General features: G+C 46.7%; 1 protein-coding gene across 7 annotated transcripts in view; it reads left to right on the forward strand.

Annotated features, from left to right (window-relative positions):
• Window positions 1-4051: 4051 nt before the first annotated feature.
• PI4KB (phosphatidylinositol 4-kinase beta) overlaps window positions 4052-22988 on the forward strand; it is a 29307-nt gene continuing 10370 nt past the window's right edge. The window contains exons 1-7 of one of the 7 annotated variants that reach the window (XM_082474337.1): window positions 4089-4255; window positions 4587-4991; window positions 7021-7199; window positions 12416-13352; window positions 17926-17970; window positions 20407-20634; window positions 22011-22238. In XM_082474337.1, coding sequence (XP_082330463.1) covers window positions 12444-13352; window positions 17926-17970; window positions 20407-20634; window positions 22011-22238 — 1410 coding nt within the window. In that variant the 5' untranslated portion in view covers window positions 4089-4255; window positions 4587-4991; window positions 7021-7199; window positions 12416-12443. Of the gene's footprint in view, window positions 4256-4576; window positions 5010-7020; window positions 7200-12415; window positions 13353-17925; window positions 17971-20406; window positions 20635-22010; window positions 22239-22988 lie in introns of those variants that run through there. The other 6 variants (XM_082474340.1, XM_082474338.1, XM_082474335.1 and 3 more) reach the window with 6 other exon arrangements.

Below are 22988 nucleotides of genomic sequence, written 5' to 3' on the forward strand. Positions count from 1 at the left end.
AGACATATGGTAAAAAGAGCTAAATCATGATACTCATTCTGCTGCATAAGAGGTGTAAATTCAAAGAGATTGAGTAATTTGGGAAGGCTTCATGGAAAAGGTAGGCTTGAGTTAAGCCTTTAAGGTAAGTAGAGCTTAAATAGGTAAAAAAGAGGAGGGCATTCCAGGAAAAGCAGGGGTTTGGGGATAAGGGACGTGAGCAAAGACATGGCAGTACAACCCAGTAAAGAGACCTACCTGGCAGAAGGGATGTGTGTGGACAAGAGTGAGAAACTGGAAGAAGAACACACAAACATTGAATGAATGGTTGAAAGTTATCCGTTGATTGAATGAATGAATGAATGAATGAATGAAAGGTATGAAGTCTGCATTAGAGGATGGAGGAACTGAAGTCAAATAGAACCAGCCAGGCAGCTGTTGCCATTATCCATGTGGGAGGAGATGAGGGACTGGACCAGGCTGCTGACATGTTAGAGATCATAGGCATATGGAAAGATAAACCACTGGTGCTAGAATAGATAGAAGCATCCAAAGAAATATTGCCCTCACCATGATTGGGTTTGGGGATGTATCCATTCACTTTGGGAGTCCAGACCACTGGATGATTTTGAGATTTACATGAATATTAAGGGGCTTTTAAGTAGCCTATTTTAAATCTTTACCCTATTTTAAAAATCTAACATGAAACAAGTTACTCTTCTGTAGTTCAGGCAATCTTCAGTTTATTAGATGAAGGGCTAAACTAAGGTTTTGGGGACTGTCTACTGCTTCCTCTGTACCATTCCCTATTCTCTCCCCAATACCCTGTTCCCCACTCCCATTGTTGTCTTTTTTCATTTTAGCCCTATTATAAATTGTTAGAGGTAATTTATAATTTACTAAAATTTGAAATAATCTTTTGCTATTAAACCAAGTCAAACTCAGTATGTTTAGTCTATGGCCTCAAATAAATGAATTTATTGTTTATTTTTGTGGGCAACAATCAATTTTCTTAATAAAATCAAAGCAAATACCACATGCTAAACAGAGGAATTAATGTCATTATATATTTGTCTAAGTGTTTTGTCTCATGTTGTGGTTCATCAGTAGGCCTAAGTCCTTTGTCTAGGATCATACTGCTGGCTGTATCCTATGAGGTAAAGCTAATCTTAACATATATATATATATATATATATATATATATATATATATATATATATATATATATAACGCAGTATTTCTTAAGAAATGTTCATGAAGAGGCATTTGCTTACTGGAAAGAGCATGAATTCAGTTCAAATCTTAGCTTTACCAGTTTCCATATGATTTTGAACACTTAGTCCAGTTTTTTCAAACTGGAATCAAAAATAGATCACGACTCATTAGTGGGTTGTGAAACTGATTTAGCAGGATGCAAAACAGTGTTTTTAAGAAGTGAAATAAAATAGAATAGAAAATATCAGCATGCATTGCCTATAGTAAGGGTAAGTATTGTTTCATGAAACTTTTATTTCAGTGAAGACATGTCTATGTGCTCTTCAGTGGTCCTGATTATAAAATCTATTTCTTATTGTGGGTTGAAGTAAAACAGTTTCAAAAAACAATGACTTAACCATTCTGAAGCTCAGTCTCCATAAAATAAAATCTCTTTCACAGGGTTTTAGTGAGGAATAAATGAGGTAACGTTTGTATTCATACACAGTAGGAGCCCCCAAGCAATAACTGCTAGTAGCTTCTTTTTCTTTTCTCTGAAAAAAAGCCCATAATATCTATGGTTCAGGAGAAAAGTTACTCTTTATAATTTCTTTAACCATAGGGGTGTTTAAAATATAACTGGAGCTGGGTCCTCTAGTTTTACCAACTTTTGATGAAGAAGCCAACTTCTTTCCCCAGTTTGATGACATTTAAATAAATAAATGACATTCCTTGACCCTGTTGGTACTTTCCTGCCCTCACACCCCAAGGTGCCACATGCGTACATGCTTTCCCACCAAAGTAAGAGGCTTCACGTGCATACATGACAGTATGGGGTTCCTATAGGGTCACCATGTACGTGGGTCATCCATGAACAACCATCTATACCTGTAGCAGCTTCCTGGGACCTAAGATAGAGGTAAGTGGTGCTTTTTTTTCTATCGAAAGAGAATCTAAAAAATAGTTTCAGTGTGGTGAGGAATTTTAGAGAATATTATAAATGTTATGCTTTTAAATTAAATATGGGAAACAGAATAGCATTCAGTTTTATAATCTGACAATTAAGGAGACAGGAGAAAAGAAGAAAAGCAAACAGGAAGGGAGGGGAATAATTTAGTCAAAACATCTGTTTGTAAATATTCTTATTTTATTAATTCATTTAAGAAAGATAACTATTTTCCCAGAACAACTACGACAACAAACAATCAGACAATTGGCCCTGTTCTGCATTTTTGGAAATCTCTAATGCTTGACTGGATTCTCGTATCTGCTTCTGCATTCAATCTGTTGCTGTATCAACAAATATTAACATTTTTTCCTGTGGTAGAAACTAAGGATACAGCTAGGATACAAAGATAAATCCTTTCCTGCCTTGAGGAACTCAGACTAGAGGAGGTTGGAGACCCAGAAATAGAGGGAAACAAAGAAAATTCCAAAAGAAGGCAGAAAGACAAAGTCATAAAGAGATGCACAGAAATTTACACATAAGAGCCCTTAGAGCTATAAACACAGAAAACTTGAAACAAAATCTTCTACCTAATAATAAGGTGTGTGTGTGTGTATGGGGTGGGGCTGGGTCTCAGTTAATAAAGGACTTATAACTGCTGTAGCTACAAAAAGTTCCTACTTGAAGTTTGAACAGAGATGTTACTGGAAAATAAAAAACTTCCTACTATAAAAAGTAAGGTGGTCACATCTCTTTTTACAATGTTTCAAAAAGCCGGCTTACAGCCCTTGGGATCCCTATCCCTTGAGGGGATGGATGTGTGACATTTTAAACTCTAGGGTAAAGCAGGGTCATCACCTCTCCGTACTTGCCAGACAGCTGACTGGGAGCTGGCCAAGAGCTGCTAGGCCTGACAGATGGACTGGTGATTCCCCACTCCAGATGAGCGGTGACAAATTTAAACTATCTTTGGCACTCATGGCCTCTTTCTCTGCTCATCTTTCATTACTGTACTCCTGATTTAACCTAGCTTATCAACTTGTCCTCCCATGATACGAGCAAATTCCCTTCAGGATGCTCTCTCCTCTTTTTTCTTTGGCTGGATCATTTCTAGCAACTTTTCTTTGTGCTGGCTCACAGTATTTTTGAGAAACCTTTCATTCATTCATTCATTCATCATATACAGAGTGGCCTTCTGTATTAACAATGTGTTCCTTCAGCAATCAGGTACCCCATTTGTTCTACTTTTGTACATACTGCATGTTTTACAGAGGTATTTTCAAGCTATTAATCTTTATTCGGCCTCCCAAACACTGAAGCAGTGGCCCTCTTTCCTTTCGTCATCTATCCTATATTATTGTCCCAATAATAGTAATATAGTACTATGTATAGTAGTAACCTGTACTCTCTTTTAATCCTCACAAAACCCTGTAAAGTGTCAATATTCTTGGATCCACTTTGCAGACATAGAAACGGAGGTTCACAGAGGTTAAATCAGTCATTCCAAATCAAACAGCCTTTAAGTGGCAGGGAAGGTGGCATCCAGGATCTGGGCTCAAACAACTAGCCCCAGTGTAGAATATTAAGTAAGGCCCTATGAGGGTTGGGACAGAGGTTCTGATGTAAAGGGTTCCTAATCAATAAGCTATCTGATAAATACACAAAACCAACACCAGAAGTCCATTTGCGGGGCATATTTTTTATTTGTTTAGTTTTATATGGTTTTGTTTTGTTTGGAAGGAGTGATTATGCCCTCCACGCTTTTGTCATTTCACTCACCTCTCCCGACCTGGCCCTGTCCAGCCCCTCCCTGGCTGGATCGAGGTCCGGAGGCTGGAGGCCAAAGGCTGCCCAGGCAGGTGGTGACCTCGGAGGCAGAACCGCCGCCTCGAGTCGCGCCGCTAACGGCGAAAGACTGACGCGGTTGGACCGCGCCATTCCCCAAGCGATAAGGGGCGTAATCTTGGCATCGTCCTTAAAGATGAGTAGGAAAAGGATAGTGAAGGTGACTATCTTCCCCGCCTGCCCTTTGTCTTTCTGCTGTCCAGCTGGATCCCCAGCGTCCATCCCCTGACCTGATTTACTAAGGAAGTCGAGTGGAATAACGGAGGGGGAAAGCCATTGATTGCAATTACGGTAACTCGGTTGCTAAGCCGAACGGGCTCATTTACATATAATTTGCATGCTCCTGTGCTTACTTAAGTACGCGATAAGTCTGCACTCCTCTAACAGGGCACCCACGCCCACCTGCCACACTGCCGCTCACTGCTCTAGGTCGGGAGCCCCTTCCCCTTATCCAGCAAATTTTACTTCCCTTTCGGCTTCCTTAGCCTCGCAAACGCTGCCTCTTAGGCCCGCCTCCCAAAGATTGGCCCCTCCTCCCACCCGTAAGCTCCTCCCTCCGTCTTCTCCTCCCTCCCCAGCTGCCAAATCTCTCTTCCCCGCCCCCTTCTCTATTTCTGAACAGGCATGTCCCAGGCAGCTCACCCGACTCCCTAGATTACTATGGGATCGGTAGGGTCCTGAGCGTCGGAGAAGCAAGAAAGCATAGCCCACGAAGAAGGGCCTGAACTCAGAAGAAAAATCGAGACCAGCTGGGGATTTTTTTTTTTTTTTTTTTTTTTTTTGGTCTTGGTTGTGCGAGGGAGGAAGAGAAAGTTGTGAGGCCCGGTCGAAAGTGAGGCAGCGCGAAGGCCCCCTCAGGCGGCGCCGAGGGCAGCCCTGGCAGCCGGGGCCTGGTGCAGCCGCCGCGGCCGCTGTCAGGGAAGCGCAGGCGGCCAATGGAACCCGGGAGCCGCCGCTGCTGCTGAGGCGGCGGTGTCGGCAGCCCGACCCCGACCGCCCGCACCCCCTCCGCCGGGGTCCCCCGGAGGTGAGCTGCTCCTACCCCGTGAGTGCCCCCTGCTCTGTGTGTGAAGGGGCCCCTCTCCCACCCTGCCCCGCACAGCGTCCCCCGCCCCCACACCTGGGTTTGACTACAAAACTGCCCTCCCGGTGGCAGCTGCACCCCGGGTTCCTTCTCCACCCTTTCTTCCCAAGCCTGGGGTCCTCCTCTGCTTTTTGGCTTCCTCTTCTGTTTAGCTCCTCCCTCTGCCCGGGGATTCCCCCCTCCCTCACTCTTATCCCTGTTGCCTCCGTCCCAAATTATTTTAAGTCGTCAACCCTTTCCACATCACGACGCCTTTTATAATGTCCATCCTTGTTTGTCTTTCCTCGTTGTCTGTGCTCCAGCCCCGAATCTTTCCCATGGCCTCCGCCTTTACCCCTTTTCCTATTTTGTCCCTTTCCTCCGATGTCTCTATGCCACCCCAGCACTGGGTTCCCTTTTCCCTGATCTAAAGATTGTGGCCCTCTCTTCCTCTGCTGCTTCGGATTCCGTTACCTCACTGCCAGCCACCCACCCAGCTCCTGGCTTCCAAGAATTGTCTATTCCCTTCTCCTTAAGGCATCTAGGCTCTCACCATCATTCCCAAAGTACTACTTACAGTCTCCTTTGACCTTAAGCCTTACCCTTCTTCTCTGGAGTGCTTTATGATTCCTGTAACTTTCTTTAGCTTCCCTCTACCCTTCCTCAATTCCCCCAACCTCTGGAAGTTTGTTCCTGTAGAAGAGAGATCTGACAGTGCCCCTTCCCATTCAGGATTTCCAACTTCGACACCTCCCTCGAGTTTAAAGGGTTTTGCTGATCCTTGTGACACTTGGTTCTGTTTTCCTTATGGTCTTTACGTGTTCTCTGTCATACTCTTTACCTTTACATAACACTGATTTCTGGATCAGCTAAACCTTGAGCTAAGAAGAAAATGTGTTGGGAGGAGAGGGAGCCTCAGCTGTCTCAGGCTTTTCTCTGGACAGAAGGGTGTTTCTGAAGGATGGAGCAAGTTTAAAAGAAGTTCCTATCAGACTGCACTTTGTTGGAGGAACGAACAGTCCTGCATGGAAACTGAATGAGGTTGTGAGAAATTTTGTTTTGGATTATTTAATTTTAGGCTTGTCTTAAAGGGATCACAGAATAGAGTCTCCTCCCACTCCTAAGAGGAATCAGTTTACTGTCTGTGGCTTCACTAGAATGGTTTTGGTTGATTCCTTAAGAGTTTAGGCCTGGAGTGGGGTTGGTCAGGGGGTAACTGGGAAAAGGAACATGAGACAATGGAAAGAGCTTGTATATTCAGAATCAGGACTCCTGAGTTCAGCATGTGACTTCCTCACTTGACCTTTAGAGTGACTTTTTTTGGGAAAATGGTCCACTCTGTAGGCATCAGTGTAGTAATAGGCTTATAGCAGGATGTGGGTTGGGGGAAAAAATTAGACTTAATTATTTGTTTACAAAACATTCTGGGTTCCTCAGACACAAGGTATTTATGAGTAGTGATTTAGTTGTTCTGAGAATTTTCTTTCATTCTGGTCTCTCTGTTGGGCCTTTCTAGTCTTACAACCATGGGAGTAAATCAGTTTGAAAGACAAGCTCCAGGCCAGCTTCTTTCATCTGCCTTGCTTTTTTCCGCCACAGCTGTAAGTTGCTGACCACCTTTGCTGTTCCTCTTATACTTGAACCATAACTCCGGATTCTGTAGATGGAAAGTATGTTTGTGGGAAAGTCCTTTGAAGAAACTGGCTGGAAAAGAAAACTTGGAGTGAGTTAGGACTTAGGAAACTAGTTGCTTCCTTGTATGCCATGTCTCTTGGCCTGCGATAGCGAAGAGGGCATATGAAGTTCCATTCATCTTCCTACTCTAGGCCTGTTTGAAAGTAATCATGCTACCTCATCCCACTTCTCCCTTTGTCTCCCTCCTCGTTAGCCAGTGTCCAATCTCATAATTCCCCTTTTTAGGAGCAGCTTCACTCCTTGGAAGCACCCCCAAAGAGAAGTCATATTTCCCCTAGTTTCCCTGCTTCCTTCTCAGAGCTGGGTCCACATTGCATGAGAACATGTTTGTTGAATGCCATCTAAAGCAGCAAATTGAGATTCTTTGATTTGGGGAAGAAGTTTGAGAGGGACCTCTCAGTAACTGGCATGAGACAAGAGAGGGCCTAGTTCAAGTGCATTTGAAGCTTGCAGCAGGAAGGAACAATTCAGAGAGAGGTGAGTGTACAGGTTGCTTTCTTTGCCATCTGTCTGTTACAGCAGGGGCTCCCAGAGCTGGCTTGGGCTGTCTGGCTGGAATCTGCTTATACCAGCTCTATAGCCCTGAACAGAATTCTCAGCCTGATTCAATATTGACTTAACTACCCAGAGACCACTGCTCTCCCTACCCTCCTGTTGGTAGCTTGAGAATGCCCTCTCCCCTGATGCCACCCTGCCTTGGGGCCTTGGGTAAGTGTTTACCTGGTTCCTGGTAGGGCTTGAGCCTGTTTGGCTGCTCGGCTCTTTGTTTCTACAAGGAGAAGGTTGTACTCAATCTCCATTTTTACCGTTAAGGTTAAGGGGGAAAGGTGAGCTCAGACCTCCTTAAAGAAAGGTTTGAGTTAAACCTTGAGACGTGAGGAGGAAATTCTCAACCACAGAACAGGCAGCTTAGGATGATTAGGAGTCTCTTTAGAAGAGCAACTTCTTTTTAAAAATTAGTACTAAAGGCATACATGCATTTGAACAAATCCAATTGTACTTAAAGAGTTTATGATGAAAATCAATACTTTCTTTCCCTTCATCCCTACTCCTAGAGTTAACGTGTTAATTATTTCAGTGTTTCTCTCTGACAGTTATTGCCATAACCTTAGATAAAATGCTTGTGCCTTTGTTTCTTGGTTTATTAATTGTTACAAAAGAAGATTGCGCTTTAGAAGATTCATACCTCTTGCTTATATATTGTCATTTTTATTTCTACTGGAAGCCTGTGTAACTTTTTTTTTTTTTTGGCTGCGTTGGGTCTTCGTTGCGGTGTGCAGGCTTCTCACTGCGGTGGCTTCTCTTGTTGCGGAGCACGGGCTCTAGGCGTGCAGGCTTCAGTAGTTGTGGCACTTAGGCTCAGTAAGTAGTTGTGGTTCACGGGCTCTAGAGCACAGGCTCAGTAGTTGTGGCACACGGGCATAGTTGCTCTGCAGCATGTGGGATCTTCCCAGACCAGGGCTCGAACCCCTGCCCCTGCATTGACAGGCGGATTCTTAACCACTGCACCACCAGGGAAGTCCCCTGTGTAACTTTAAATAACATATTTGAATCTTCTGTTCTTTCCATTAACTTTTAATAACCTCTCTTAACTATCTACCTTGTAGGATGAAGATATTGGCTCCACTACTCTTTTTTCCAATTCACATGATCCATCTCAAAGGGGTCTTTTTTTTTTTCAAAGTGATCTTTTAAAAGGAAGTGGAAAATTGAGCTCACCTCTCTGCTTGGAGGCAGAGCACTAAATTAGATGATCTCTTAAGGGTCATTCTATGAAAATACAGAAACGTATAAAAACGTGAGGATTGATCTGAAGCAATTGTATTTATCTAGTTCATGGAAAAAGATTTTAAGAAGGGAATGGTGATTAACTGAGTGAGGAAATTGATTTGGGGCTCTTTATATCCTGTCCTACCAGAGACCAATCCACCAAGTCTTTTAACGGAGGCCATGGAGGGTTGTTTGCCTAGAATCTTTTGAGGTGATGAGAGGCGGGAAGCCATGTTAAGTGATAGCATTCCCTCCCCCCAGAGTCTTCTGCAGACATTTACTTAAATGCTCAGTCACAGAACACATGCATATGTACCCTCTCTGTCCTCTCTCACTGCTGCTGTTCTCTGCTTTGCCCTGAACAACCCTCTGATGCTCAGCTGAAGATTCCCTGCATTGCCCAGACATAACGTGTGGAGCCAGTCGGTTGTCAATATGCCCCCCACCCCCCACACACACCCCTTTCCTAGAAGCCAGTTGCTAGTCCGGGGCGGGGTCGGCCTCTTCAGTTCCCTTCCAGTCTCCCTGGAAGGCCAGTTTAGGCTCCCAGTGTGAAATGTGGAGCCTCAGTTTTCTGAATGTCCTTGAGAGCCATAGGAGTCATTTGATACTAAAGGTTTGGATTTCCTTCTCTCGTGTTTTTCTTGTTCTCTGACTTATAAGGGGAAGGGTGGTGAATACAGAAACTGTTTCTTCCTTTTTCGCTTTCTAGTCCTTTCTCTCTCTTTAGAATAGTAACTGGGGCTTCCCTGGTGGCGCAGTGGTTGAGAATCTGCCTGCCAATGCAGGGGACACGGGTTCGAGCCCTGGTCTGGGAAGATCCCACATGCCACGGAGCAGCTGGGCCCGTGAGCCACAACTACTGAGCCTGCGCGTCTGGAGCCTGTGCTCCACAACAAAAGAGGCCGTGATAGTGAGAGGCCCGCGCACCGCGATGAAGAGTGGCCCCGGCTCGCTGCAACTAGAGAAAGCCCTCGCACAGAAACGAAGACCCAACACAGCCAAAAATAAAAATAAATAAATAAAAATTTAAAAAAAAAATAGTAAATATATATTAAAAAAAAGATGGGTACTCTGCCCGTTTTAAAAAAAAAAAGAATAGTTACTTATCAAAGCTATATTTTCTTTGCATTTGAAAATGAATGAATTGATGTTGAGGACCATTTCTGGACTTAGGTTTGGGAGAATCCATTTTTTATTTCTTATTGCCTAAATTGCCAAAACAACCTAAATTTCCTTCAACTCCTCCTTTTCCCCATGACTTGCTTCAGATGCCGGCAGTTCCTGAGGCTCAGAAAGGCCAGGAGGGAGGCCTAGCTCCAGTTTGGTAGTTTCTAGTGGCAGAGCTGCCTATACCGGAGAGGAGTTTGGTTTTCCTCCTTCTCTTGACATTGTCTGTTCCCTGGAGAGTAGAGGCTGCCAAATTGGGGACCTGTTCTCTTCAGCGGGAAGTCCCCTGAATACTGTGATGTGGGATTTCTAACTGAGCCCTGGAATAAAAAAAATGATGGTCTCCTTTCCTTCCTTCCTGGTGCCAGTAATAATCCCAATTGTGACCATTTCCAAATCTTCTGTGTTTCCTAGTGAAGTCTGAGATGCTGTTTGTGGAGAATGTCTGAACTTCATTTCCCTTGAAAGTTTTGAAAAGTGGATTTTTAGGAGCTTTTGATGACTTGGAAGTCTCTGGAGTAGAGGAAAAAAGAAAAATGTGCCAAGCCTAGAGAGATTGAGAAAAAAGAGTTGGTTGTATAAAGTGATTGAGGTTGTTGTGTGAGTTTCTAAGCAGACCTAAAAGGTAGTGGTCCCAGTTGAATTTGAGTGACCCTCTGGTGCAGAGTGTCCTACAAAGGTGCAGCAGGGAATGACTAAAGCTTCATTCTTATTATTCCTGTGCAGCCCATAGTTGCGAGTAGAGACAGATCCGCACAGGCAGCCATGCTGGTTCTGCTGCTCAGAGGGCACTGCCTAATTTGTGAGAGGGCATAGTGAAAGAGTTGCCACCTTTTTGCTGATCCCAAGCTCAAAACTGCATCAAAGAAATTAAATCTGGGGTTGAACTTCTTGCTTGACAGAGTTGGGAGAAAGATAAACCAAAGTAGCCATTTTTGATGCTTTCTGAGAACTTGAGTTCCCCATCTGTCTTCCTGCAAAACTTTAGTGGTTGACTGGTAGGAGTCAGGGAGCTGTACTATATAATGTTGGGCAAATGAAGGTAACCTTGAGTCTTAACATTTCAGAGGTGCAAGAAGAGGCACTGGAAGAGTGGCAGTGGAAACCGTGGCTTTGCAGAGTGACTAGAGAATCTGTATCTTGAGCCTCCTTCCACTTACCCAAAGTATATGCACCCAGGTTGACTAGTGTCAAAGCTGATGTCACTATCAGTTGGAAATTACCTGCATTCCAGCTCCACAGCTGCTTCTGCCTTCCTCTTGCTCATGCTCTTGAGTGTGTCTTAGATTCACTCTATTTGTATTTTTGTGAAGAGGCCTCTGAGTCCATTGCTGACTGCAGCCAGACTCCGGAGCTGGCATTAACAGTGTGCCTCTCCCAGTCCTTGCTTTGAAATTTCCTCCTGTTCTGCACTGATTCTCCTGATTTGGATTTGGTGAGGCTCTGAAGAATCATTCTAGAAAAGCAATGGCTTTTATCAACAGTGTTCTCTCACTGACTTTCCTTCTGAGAGTGCCTCCAGAGAGGGATTCTTGGTTATGTGCTTCCTGCCCCTCCCTGTTCTTTGGACATTCTAGACACATGAGTTCCAGCCTGATATCTTTTTGCCTTCTCACAGCCCCTCCAGTTCTTGGAGTGTGTGTATGAGAATGGGGAAAGTAGTGTTGGGATAATTGTTTTGGAAGAGTCTCAAGTAACGAGTATTAACTGCAATTCACTTCCCTTATAAACAACATGTGTGTGTGCACACGCATTGTTTACTAACCTTTTAGGTGATTAGGATTCAACTAGCATTTGTTAAGTACTACTGTGTGCCAGGGACTGTGTTAGATCCTTTTACACATATAAAGTTATTTATTCTACACAGCAATAATAAGAAGTAGATATGTTTTTCCCATTTTGCAGTTGAGGAAACTGAAACTCAGAAGATATGTGGTTTGTATAAGTTTACACATCTCATAATGGCAGAGCCAGGATTTTGAACCTCAGCCTATTTGACTCCAAGTTCAGGAGTTTTTCCACTATCCTTCAGCTGCCACAGCACTTGAGAAAGGGAGAATGATGTCATGAAGTCAGACGAACAGAGAAATGGCACACTTCAGCAGGGATGATTGTTGTTTTAGAGCTTTTTCTTCTCAGTGAAGCCTGGTGTGGTATTTGCTGGGCCTTATTTCTTGGGAACTTTGAGTCTAAAAGGGAAGGTAAGAAAGTATCTGTAACTAGGAAAATACATCCAGATTTTAACACTAAATAAAGGTGAGATGTTCAGGACCAGTGTATGGAGTCTTATATGAGTAAGAAAATACAGTTCAAAGAGGAAAAGGAAAAGGTTATTGGCAGGCATTTAAAGGGAGATATGGAGATAGAAAAGCATTTGAAGAGTTGGGGACAAGGGAATTAAAACCAGAATTGCTTCCCAGTCTACCTGAAGAATTTGTAAACCTATATGAACAAAACACATATAAAGCAGCATTCTGCAAATACAAGTTAAGAATAGAGGCTAAGCTGAGTAACTAAGTGCAGAAGGAATGAAGAGTAACGTAGCAATCAGAAGTGGAGGGAGGTAGTCAGGGAAAGCTTCCTGGGAGGAGAGGACTTTTCATCTGATTTTGAATGAGTCCAGGAAGGCATAGAGAGAGGAGGTGCCAGGGAAGATTTCATGGTGAAGGGAAGACCTGAGGATGGCACCACTAACCAGTGTGTGTACGTGTCTCCCTTTCTGTTCCTTTCTCCCTCCCTCCTTCCTTCCGTAGCCTGGAAGCTCGAAGTCTGGCTGTGGCCATGGGAGACACGGTAGTGGAGCCTGCCCCGCTGAAGCCAACTTCTGAGCCCACTCCTGGCCCATCAGGGAACAATGGGGGCTCCTTGCTAAGTGTCATCACGGAGGGGGTCGGGGAACTATCAGTGATTGACCCTGAGGTGGCCCAGAAGGCCTGCCAGGAGGTGCTGGAGAAAGTCAAGCTTTTGCATGGAGGCGTGGCCATCTCTAGCAGAGGCACTCCACTGGAGTTGGTCAATGGGGATGGTGTGGACAGTGAGATCCGTTGCCTGGACGACCCACCCTCCCAGATAAGGGAGGAGGAAGATGAGATGGGGGCCACGGTGGCCTCGGGCACAGCCAAGGGAGCAAGAAGGCGGCGGCAGAACAACTCAGCCAAACAGTCTTGGCTGCTGAGGCTGTTTGAGTCAAAACTATTTGACATCTCCATGGCCATTTCATACCTGTATAACTCCAAGGAGCCTGGGGTGCAAGCGTACATCGGCAACCGGCTCTTCTGCTTTCGTAATGAGGACGTGGACTTCTATCTGCCCCAGTTGCTTAACATGTACATTCACATGGATGAGGACGTGGGTGATGCCATCAAGCCCTACATCGTCCACCGTTGCCGCCAGAGCATTAACTTTTCTCTCCAGTGTGCCCTGTTGCTGGGGGCCTACTCTTCAGACATGCACATTTCCACTCAACGACACTCCCGCGGGACCAAGCTACGGAAGCTGATCCTCTCAGATGAGCTGAAGCCAGCTCACCGAAAGAGGGAGCTGCCCTCCTTGAGCCCAGCCCCTGACACAGGGCTGTCTCCCTCTAAAAGGACTCACCAGCGCTCTAAGTCAGATGCCACCGCCAGCATAAGTCTCAGCAGCAACCTGAAACGAACAGCCAGCAATCCTAAAGTGGAGAATGAGGATGAGGTAAAATTCCCGGGAGGGCCAGGGGTAAGCAAGGCGGCATGGAGACAGGATGTCTGACATAGGGTTACTCTGTCCTTTTCTCTCCGTCCCTCTGTTTCATTTCATCGATAAAAGCATGGAATGTTAGAATGGAAAAAGACCTTAGAATTCATGTATTCCAGCTGCCTCATTTTACAAAGGAAGAACTCGGAGACCCAGAGAGATAAAGTGACTTTCCTCAGGTCATATAGCTAACAGCAAGGCTGATACTCCTGACTCTGTCCAATGTGTTTTTACTAAACTGCACTGCCATTCTCTTACTGAGAACTGTGGCAGAGACCCTCCCCAGCCTGACTTGAAACCTGGGCTATCTACCAGGACCTCGCAGAGCAGCAACCATGGGGGAGGAGAAGGGACCCTGTGTGTGAATTTTGTGTGTGCTGGGGGAGGGGAGATGTTAAGTAGAACCTCAGCTTCATTCTCCTAGCCACTCCTCCTCATAATCCCTCTCGCCCACTCCCTGAAGATCCTGCTGTTTGTTGACATAAGGGTAAGGTTCATTCCCTATCAGTGAGGCATCTGCAGAATGCCCTCCCACCTGCCTTTCCTTGGGGGAAAGGATGTCTTGCTTGTCTTTTTCCCATATCATTTGGGAGAAGCACAAAAGGAAGAGGGAAGCAGTCCTGGTAATAGAGTAAATCTTGGGCATACCCAGTGTCTAGTCAAGGACCTGAAACCTAAAGAAGAGAAAGCAGCAGTCAGGGTATCCCATTTAGGATATAGAGCAGGGATGAGATAAGCACATCAGTAGGTTATACCCACCTTTCATTCCATATCTGGACAGATAGCAGGGGAAGTTGCCCGGTGGACAACCAGTAGTATCAGTGACCTGATGTCCCAGCCAGACAATGGTGCCCCAGTCCCCACCCCACCCCCGACTCACCACCAGCCACGCTCCCATCCTGGCTGCCAGCCTAGCCTAGGAAAGAAGGGAGAAAAGAACGAGGAATTTGCATTGTTGGAAAATGCATATAGTTCTGCTGGCATCTGCCTCTGTGGGGGCACATAACCCACCCACGTTTTTGATACAGTGGGACTTCTTTCAACTAGAGAGAGGTCAGAGTGACTAGGGAAGGGAAAAGGCAAGAGCAGGGGAGACTACAGAGCCTGGTCTCTCTGGAAATTCGGTATTTTATTATGAGAATAATAGTGAAGCTAAAGGTACTAACATTTATTGAGCACTTACTACGTGCCAAGCATCATGTCAAATACTTTACATTTAATCCTCACAACACCCCTAAGAGACAGGTATTATTTTACCATTGAGGAAACAGCTTAGAGCGGTTAGATGATTTGCCCCAGGTCTCTCAACCAGTGCATATCAGACCAGGCCTCAGCTGTCAGAGTCCATATGGGGAAGAACAGCCTAGGCCTTAGCCATGAAGGTTTCCACATCCATGCACAGGCAGAGCCCAAGTGTTCTCAGAACCAGAATAGACCATTTTCATTTCTGGTTGAGCTTGGCAGGGCAGCCCAGGGTCATGAAGGGAGGCTGTTGCACAGCAAGAAGAATCATCCAGAGCCGGTGGGACTAAGGTCGTGAAGTGTTCGGGAGCTCCTCCTCTTGGGGTATCAGAGGGAGCCTGTATCAGTATGAGTGGGAGCAGCTGCAAGTGAATCCCTTGGTGCCTCTTGGCTTTTCTCTGTAGGCATTTTGTAGTTCTCATCTTAGGACCAGAAAAACTGAGGCCTCTGGCTTTTCTTACTCTGTGTTGGTCCTCAGTCCCTCTTCCTTGCATCTAACTCCTGCCTAGGGTGGGATTTGGGGTGATGCTGAGACACAGTTATTCTGTGAGTGCTTAAATCCTCTAGGTTGGCTTCTCCAGCTGCCATTCTTCCCAACCTGGCTCCTTTATCTTGGGTCAGTAGATCCAGGAAAGGAAGGAGATACCACGTCCCCAGGCACTCCCATGTTATCTGATGCTGGCAGAAAGAGACACCTGAATCCACTGTGGCTCCTCAGGAAATGTGAGAGTGAGAGTCACCAGGAGTCTAAGTGTTGGAGTCTTCAGCACAGAGGTCTCTCCAAACCCCTTTGGCATTTTGAGGATACATCTTTCAAGACCTTTGTCTCCCAAATACCAAGGGAATTGTTTTTCTTTCTTTCTAATACTCCTTCTCCCTGTCATGCAACATTTATTCACTCAACATATAGCTCTTGAGCTTGTATACTGTGTGGAACCCTGCACTAGAGGCAGTGGAGGATGTAGGATAAAATGCTGTCCTTCACTCCAGGAACTTACAAGGTAGTATGGAGATCGCATTAACTAGGAAATTGTTTACTTTGTGACTCTTGATTTTGTATCCTGAAACTTTACTGAATTTATTAGTTCTAACAGTTTCTTGGTGGAGCTTGTGACTCTCTGGAAATGTTGATTCCTGCATGTGAGGAGGAAGTATACAGCTTCCTAAAACAAAACATAATTATCTCAGGTCTGAGCAGAGACTCCAGAAGGAGAGACACACCGCTCCCCATCTCTCGCTTTCCCGTGGGTTCGGAGTTTAATCCTACCCTCCTGCCACCAGTAGGGAAGCTCTGGAGGGTGAAGAGAGGCCTCAGAGAAAAGGCCCAGGTGCTCATACAAGTCTCTTCCTGCCTGGGGTATCCCTACAGAGTTCTTCTCTGCCCAGATCTTGCAGAAGGTTGTTTTCTTTTAATGAGAAATCCTTTACACTCTTCCCTACATTCAGAGGGCTCTAGCACTGATTCCTTCCATCTCCCACCATTCCCCACCCCTCCAAGCCCACTCCTTCAAAGCACTTTCTCTCAGCCTAGTCAGGGAACTCTGTTCAGGCAGTTTTGCAGTTGTAACCAAATGGTAAATATTCTGGCGTAGGGTTGGGGGTGCAGGGGGGCAGTAATTTAGCTGCTAGCCCCACACCCCACATAATGATACTTGTAGATCAGCTTTGTCTTCTCAGGGCTATAACCTTTGTACAGAGAAATATGCTGCATATCACACTGTAAGCCCCAGCAGGCCTTTCAGCCTAATAGAGTGTGATGTCAGCTTCTTGGCCTCAAGCTTTTCTCCTTGGAGCTGACTCAGTTTGAGTGACTCAAGCCTACAGAGTAGGAGAGAGGAGCAGGTCATGATATACCTCCCTTCCCCCAAGGCTGTTAATGAGTCAGGACCGTCCTGTCTGTAGGAGAGTCAGCTGGAGCGTGGCTCATGGAACCAATATCCTGCCTGCTGTTCCTTCCCCACCCAGCTCATGAGTAAAAATTGAACCAGTAAGTCACCATAGCCTCTAGCATCCTCACTGCCTCAATTCTCCCTCCCACCCCTGCCCAAAGCAGTTGTTGCCTTGGGAGAGTGTTCGGCTTGGCTTCTCCCTCAAAGTGCCCCTCTCCCTAGGTTCTTCAAAGAAAGACCTGACTAGAGGACCTCCAGCTAGAATAGAACTTAAACCGTGGAATTAAGTAGATGCTTGAAACGCGGATTGCAGAGTAGCTCAGTGACCACTGCCCTCCTGCCCTGGGAGTTCCCGGGACTTTGTCTCTCAAGTCCAGGCCCCTCCCTTGCTGCACATTTGTGCACACATACTGCCCCTTCTTCCTGCTCTGGGAGACCTTGGTGGACAGAACCCAGGATGGGCCTGTGCACGAGCTGCAGCAGAGCCGCTGAATGAGCTTCAGGACCGGCCCTTTCCCCTGTTTTGCTTACAGACACCAGTAAGACATAGGAATGGGGTGAGGTTTAGCTAAATCCCCTGGGCTGGGACTAGGACAGCTGCTGCTGGTCAGCTACTCAGCTTTCTCAGATGGATTCAGCTGGTACCTGGCTCCCCAACTTATGTCAAAAAAATTGTAATTTATTGAGTATCATGTGAAATACCCTGATAGGAAGCCTACAGAAGTTTGGTAGGTAAGAAAGTTATTCATCCTTAACTCCCAGCAGCATCTAGCCCAGAAGTTTCATGCTCATGGGTCCATGGTATCCCTTGTCACATGATTGAAGGTTGGGATTAGGTTTCCCAGGGTGATAATGAGGCTGATTAGAGAGGAGATGTACCTGGCACTGAAAGTTTAGCTCTTCTGCTTCCTCCTTGACGTTTCCAAGAAGCTGGAGGAACATGGGATTTCCAGCGTGGGGGCCATGAAGCTTGTTAAAGTCAGTCTCTCAATGGTGGTCTCCATGGAGAAGGGGTTGGTTGAGAGCATGTGAGTGGATGAAGAGAAAGCAGGGAAGCTTGGCAGCGTGGTTACCTCCCCGAGGGATCCAGCTTTAGGATTTGTCCCAGAAGGAAGACTTGTGCAGGCAAGAATAGAAGGGAAGAAAGTGAAAAGCAGAGGACAGTGTCTCTTCAACCCTTCTGACCTCAGGGTTTGCACTAGCCTTCCAGCATCTTCCACAAGTGTCAAGATTCTGGACAAGTGGCATTTGTGGGTTGACTTTCTTTCATTAAAGCAGAAAGGTAGAGCTACACAAGAGAAGCAGTTATGATCCAAGTTGGAGCTAAATTCTTTGCCTTTGTCTCTCTCCCTTCCCTTCCCGCCCCCTCCTTCTCCCCTTGCCCTCCGGCCCTTTCCCAGGAGCTCTCCTCCAGCACCGAGAGTATTGATATTTCATTCAGTTCCGTAAGTGGGGCCAGGCTGGGACTGGGTGGCAGGCTCCCCCCATGGCCGCATTTCCTCTCCGTCCCCAGGTCTTCTGAGTCCCCAGGCCAAGGCTGGAGTTAAAAGGTGCCTTTTCTTCCTGGGACATCAGCTCCTCCCTCCCAGGCCTCCCAGACCTGGAGGAGCCCCTGCTGTTTATTGTCAGTGCTCTGAGCCCAGGCTGAGTGGGGCTCAGCTGATCCTTCTCCCAGAGACAGCCGGGATGCAGTGCAACTCAGCCCCCAGCTCCTGGGTCTCTAGAGCAAACATCTGGGAGGGAGGTAGAATTTATCCCTGGATTGGAGCCAAAAACTGCTTGGCAGGAAACCCTGAGGATCCTGTTTCTCCCACCCAGAACCCTTTCCCCATGGCTTCTGCCATCAGACCATCAAATACTTATTCAGTGTCTTCCAAATGCTAGGCCCTGTGCTGGGTGAGCTGACTCGAAAAGCAAACAGGATTTGGCCTGAAGGAAAGTTTTGCCTCCCCACAGCCAGTTTTCTTTTTAACTTCAACCACATTTCTTCCAGGTCTGAGTTCTTCCCTTTCCCAGCTCACTGCCCACGATGTTCCTTAATCCTCATTCTCCTTTCTTGTTCCCTCTGAACTAACCCCTGACCCTCTGGTCCCACAGGGTCTCGGACCTTGTTGCTGGGCAGAGACGTGAGAGGAAATGCTGGACCCTCTGGGAGTTTGGATGATTTTTTTACACTTTATTTTTGATTTGTCTACCCAATCAGTTTGTTCTGTGCTGATCCCCGTTCAGTCATGATTCCTATCTCCTCCCATGTGGCAGTGCCTCTCTCTCGAGGCCTGGGGTCATGTTTCCAACATGCTGACGTAACTTAGGGGCCCCGACCCAAATGCTGAAGTGAGGATGGGAAGGAATTCTTTTGTTTCTAATCTGAGATAACTATGAATTGTTTGGGGTGGAGGGTCCTTGGGACCGTGACCATTTGCCACCTGAGTGGATGGATTAGGAGATAAGGATGAACGAAGGCGTGAGTCTCCAAATTTCCTTTTCCTTTCTTTCTCTTTCTCTATTAAGCCCCTGGGATATTTCCAGGGACCACAGAGGTCTAGTTCTATTGTCTTCCTGTCTTTATCTCTGTTCAACCCTGCCTCCCAAAGCATTCCTGACTGATTCAGACACCCTGTTTTTCATTATTGTATGGGGACCTGAGCCAGCCTGCTGTGGGGTAGAGGCTGAGAGATGAGCCGCTCCTTTGAACCCTGGCTCTGTGCACATGCAGAGGTGGGCATGGCACTGCCCAGTTCTCAAAAGAAGTTCTTTTTTGCAGTGTGAGGGAGTGAGGGTAGAAATTCTCACTCAGGAAACTAAGCAAGACACAGAGAGGGAGAGAAGCCTGGTGAGTGAAATACTACTGTTTCTATAAGAGGAAGAGATACTGTTCGTATCTAGGTGAGGAGAGATGGAACGGTGTGGCTATCCTGATAAAATGCCCCTTACGGTAGAAGGACTTAGGCTGGGAAAAGAGCCCTTCTTCCTGTCTAGCTGAGTGCATCTTTTTCCCCACCCCCGCCTTACTCCCTAGACTGACTTTGCCCTTCCTGAGAAAGAAGCGCCCAACGTGGGCAGCCAGCCTCACAGGAGGGAGCTAATATGGGGAGCCTAGTCCCTGAGAGGTAGGGGAAGAGGATCTGAGGAGGATTCACTGAAAAAGACAGGTCTTGAGGGCCCTCATCAGGGGCTGAAAGGAGCTGTTGTTTTCTCCACCCACCTGCCCACCCCTACCTCCCTCCATCTGCTTTTTCTTTCCCCACTGACTGTTCCCTCATTAGGGCAAAGTGAGCCCATCCTTCCCTCATCCCCTGCATGTGCATTGACCCACTGTGAGAGATTGTGGGGTGGACGGGGATGCCGTGGAAAGCAACAGAAGTCACTTATGGATTGAGTCCTCCTTTGAAAGGGGAGATCCTGACTCGCCATTCCCCTCCTTAGCCTTGTGGGCCCTGGTGGAGACCCAGCCCAAGCATCCAGGTGGGGAGAGGGACAGCCTCATTCTTGAGATGGGTGAAGCACTTCAGGTGTAAGCAGCATTTCTCTCTGCGTCCCTGGCTGACCTCTCTGGATGTCATCCCCCCACCCATCTTGAAGCCTTGGGACAGTTTCTCAGAACCTCAAGTCCAAGAGAAGAGGGGTGCACCTGGTGACCTGGATTCACACATCCCCCCTTACCCTCAAGAAGTAGCCTGTGGAGGACTGTGCTGGCTTTTCCACCTGTTCCCAATTCAAGTTGACAGGGGTGGGTGGGATCTCCTACGAGGGCCTAAAGGTAGCTCCTTCCCTGGTGTTCTAGAGACACTGAGACTCCTGCCCTGCATGGCCAGGAGTGACTGGGCCACTTTTTTCTATGGTTTCTTCACTATCTTTTACTTCACCCCAACCCCCTGTAGCCCGTCAGACTGGCTCCCGAGCGAGAATTCATCAAGTCCCTGATGGCGATTGGCAAGCGGCTGGCCACGCTCCCCACCAAGGAACAGAAAACACAGCGGCTGATCTCAGAGCTCTCCCTGCTCAACCATAAGCTCCCTGCCCGAGTCTGGCTGCCCACTGCTGGCTTTGACCACCACGTGGTCCGCGTGCCCCACACCCAGGCTGTTGTCCTCAACTCTAAGGACAAGGTAGGTGGGCTCTGGCCCAAACCATTCCCCTCATCTGACTCTACTCCTGTCGTTGTCCGGGGTGTGTGTATGTGCCCAGGGGTGCCCCACCAGCATCCTAGACTCCCTCCATAGCTCACGTGCACGTGTCAGCCTTGACTTCACCTGAGTACTGTTGTGATTCCCAGGGCCCTCCTGTCCCCATTCTTGGGCTTTGTTTTTCTGGATCAAAGAGGCCTGATCTTTTCAGCTTGCCTCTTGCCATGTCTCAGGAGAGAGCCGCTCTCCTCCCCTCCTTACAGTCCTTTTGGTAGCTCTTCTCCAGCCCTTCTGTAACTCTTAGGCTTTCCAGGTACAGCAACAATGAGAGTAGAGAAATCTTTGTTTCTAAGACCTTTTCTGATCACAGTGGGCAGGGAGAAGGGGAGAATTAGCTAAATTAGTCTGCTGGTTGAAATGAGCACTAATGGTTCAGATTTTTTTCCCAGAAGACGTATTGAAGATTAGAATCCTGCTTGGAACGGTGCCCAACTTTTTCCCAGTCTTTTTGTCTGTTTTTAGGACAAGCCCACAGAGGCATTCAGGCCTCTCTGAATGGGTGGTAATTGATGGTTTGGAATGGTTTTGCCCCGGTGCATCATCTATACATTTTGAAGCTCAGCTGAAACATTTTAAAGACCTGCGTACTCTCTCAGCCAAATTCTTTTTTTTTTTTTAGGACAGTGATGTAACAGTTTTATTTTTAAAATATCAATATTTACATGACACCAGAAAGTATATACTTTGGCAAGTAACTTCTCATGAAAAATTTTAGCTGTCAACTTAAAACTGAGGGGATACATGATTTTTCAGAATACTTTTAGGAAGTACATAAGCAGAATAGTGTGTGGACCACTGCTTTACAAGACTGTGTCCTGTTCAGTTTGGGGGACACCTCTTGTAGTAGAACCACCTGGGGAAGGTGGACACCTTTTTAAAAATGCAGATTCCTGGTCTCTAGCCCCAGGCTGAGTTACTAGATTTGGGTTGGGCCCCAAGTAAGTCAGTTTTCAACATGCACCCCAGGTGGTTCTCATGCAAACCAACATTTAAGAAGCACTATTTCCGGGGAAAAAACTAGTATTTTACAGTATTTCAGCCATGGCTGAAGAGGGTAACACCTCAGGTATGTTTTTGATTAAGGAGAGAACTGAAAGACGCTAAGAATTGGAGCTCACAAAGTAGCAGCACCCATAGGATAAGTTCCTGCCCTAAATATGGCATTCCTGGTGCCAGGGGACTGATGGATTCAGGTTGGAGCAGGAGTGGGCAGCAGGAAGAACCGTGTTAGCAGAGTTGAGGTTTGGGGGGAACAGTGGTGGAGGTAAGTTGCAAATACTGTTCTCACTTACCCCCAGGCTCCCTACCTGATCTATGTGGAAGTCCTCGAATGTGAAAACTTCGACACCACCAACGTCCCCGCCCGGATCCCGGAGAACCGAATTCGTAGCACCCGGTCAGTAGAGAACCTGCCCGAATGCGGCATCACCCACGAGCAGCGGGCAGGCAGCTTCAGCACTGTGCCCAACTATGACAACGATGATGAGGCCTGGTCGGTGGATGACATAGGCGAGCTGCAGGTGGAGGTGAGGGAGCTCCAAGGGCACAGCACCTATTCTGGAACTTTCAATGTATTTGAGACAACACAGCACACCCTGAGACAGGCTGAAGCAAGTACCCAAATGAGTGCCGTAGGTAGTGACAGGTGTGAGAGGGGACAGCTCTGAACAGCTCTAGTCTGGAACAGATTCAGGTGGAGCTCGTTTTCCTGCAAGAAGAATTTAGGCCTACTGTAAGAAGGAACTTCTAAGCCCAGGGGAGTGTGAAAAATTTAATCAAAATATATATTGAACACCTGCGATATAAAGTTGTCTTAGGAACGCAGAGAAGAATCAGTCATACATTCATTCATTCAAGGAATGTTTATGGAGGGCCTTCTTTGTGCCAGCCCTGAGTGCTGTGTGCTAGTAAACAAGGCTTGGCCCCTGCCTGCAAGGGGCTTATGAGCTAATAGGAGAGAGAACGAGGCCAGTCAGCAGGTAGATGTAGTGTGGTGTGATCCAGGTTGTGCTGGAGAGGATGGGGTGTCATGGGAGCACCTGAGGGTGGAGGTAGCACTTATTCCAGACTTGGGGTTGGACATGCCCCAAAAGATTTCCTGGAGGAAATAATATCTCAGCTGAGGCCTGAAGGTAGGTAGGAATTAGCTGTACAGAGTATTCCAGGCAGAGGAGACAGCAAGTGCAAAGACTGGAAGACATGAGAGAGCTTGGCCCCTTTTAAGAATAGAAAGAAATTTTGTGTGGCTGTGATGTGTGGTTGTGAGATGACGAGGT

This window comes from Balaenoptera physalus (genome assembly GCF_965194825.1).
Source record: "Balaenoptera physalus genome assembly, chromosome: 1".
NCBI lineage: Eukaryota > Metazoa > Chordata > Mammalia > Artiodactyla > Balaenopteridae > Balaenoptera > Balaenoptera physalus.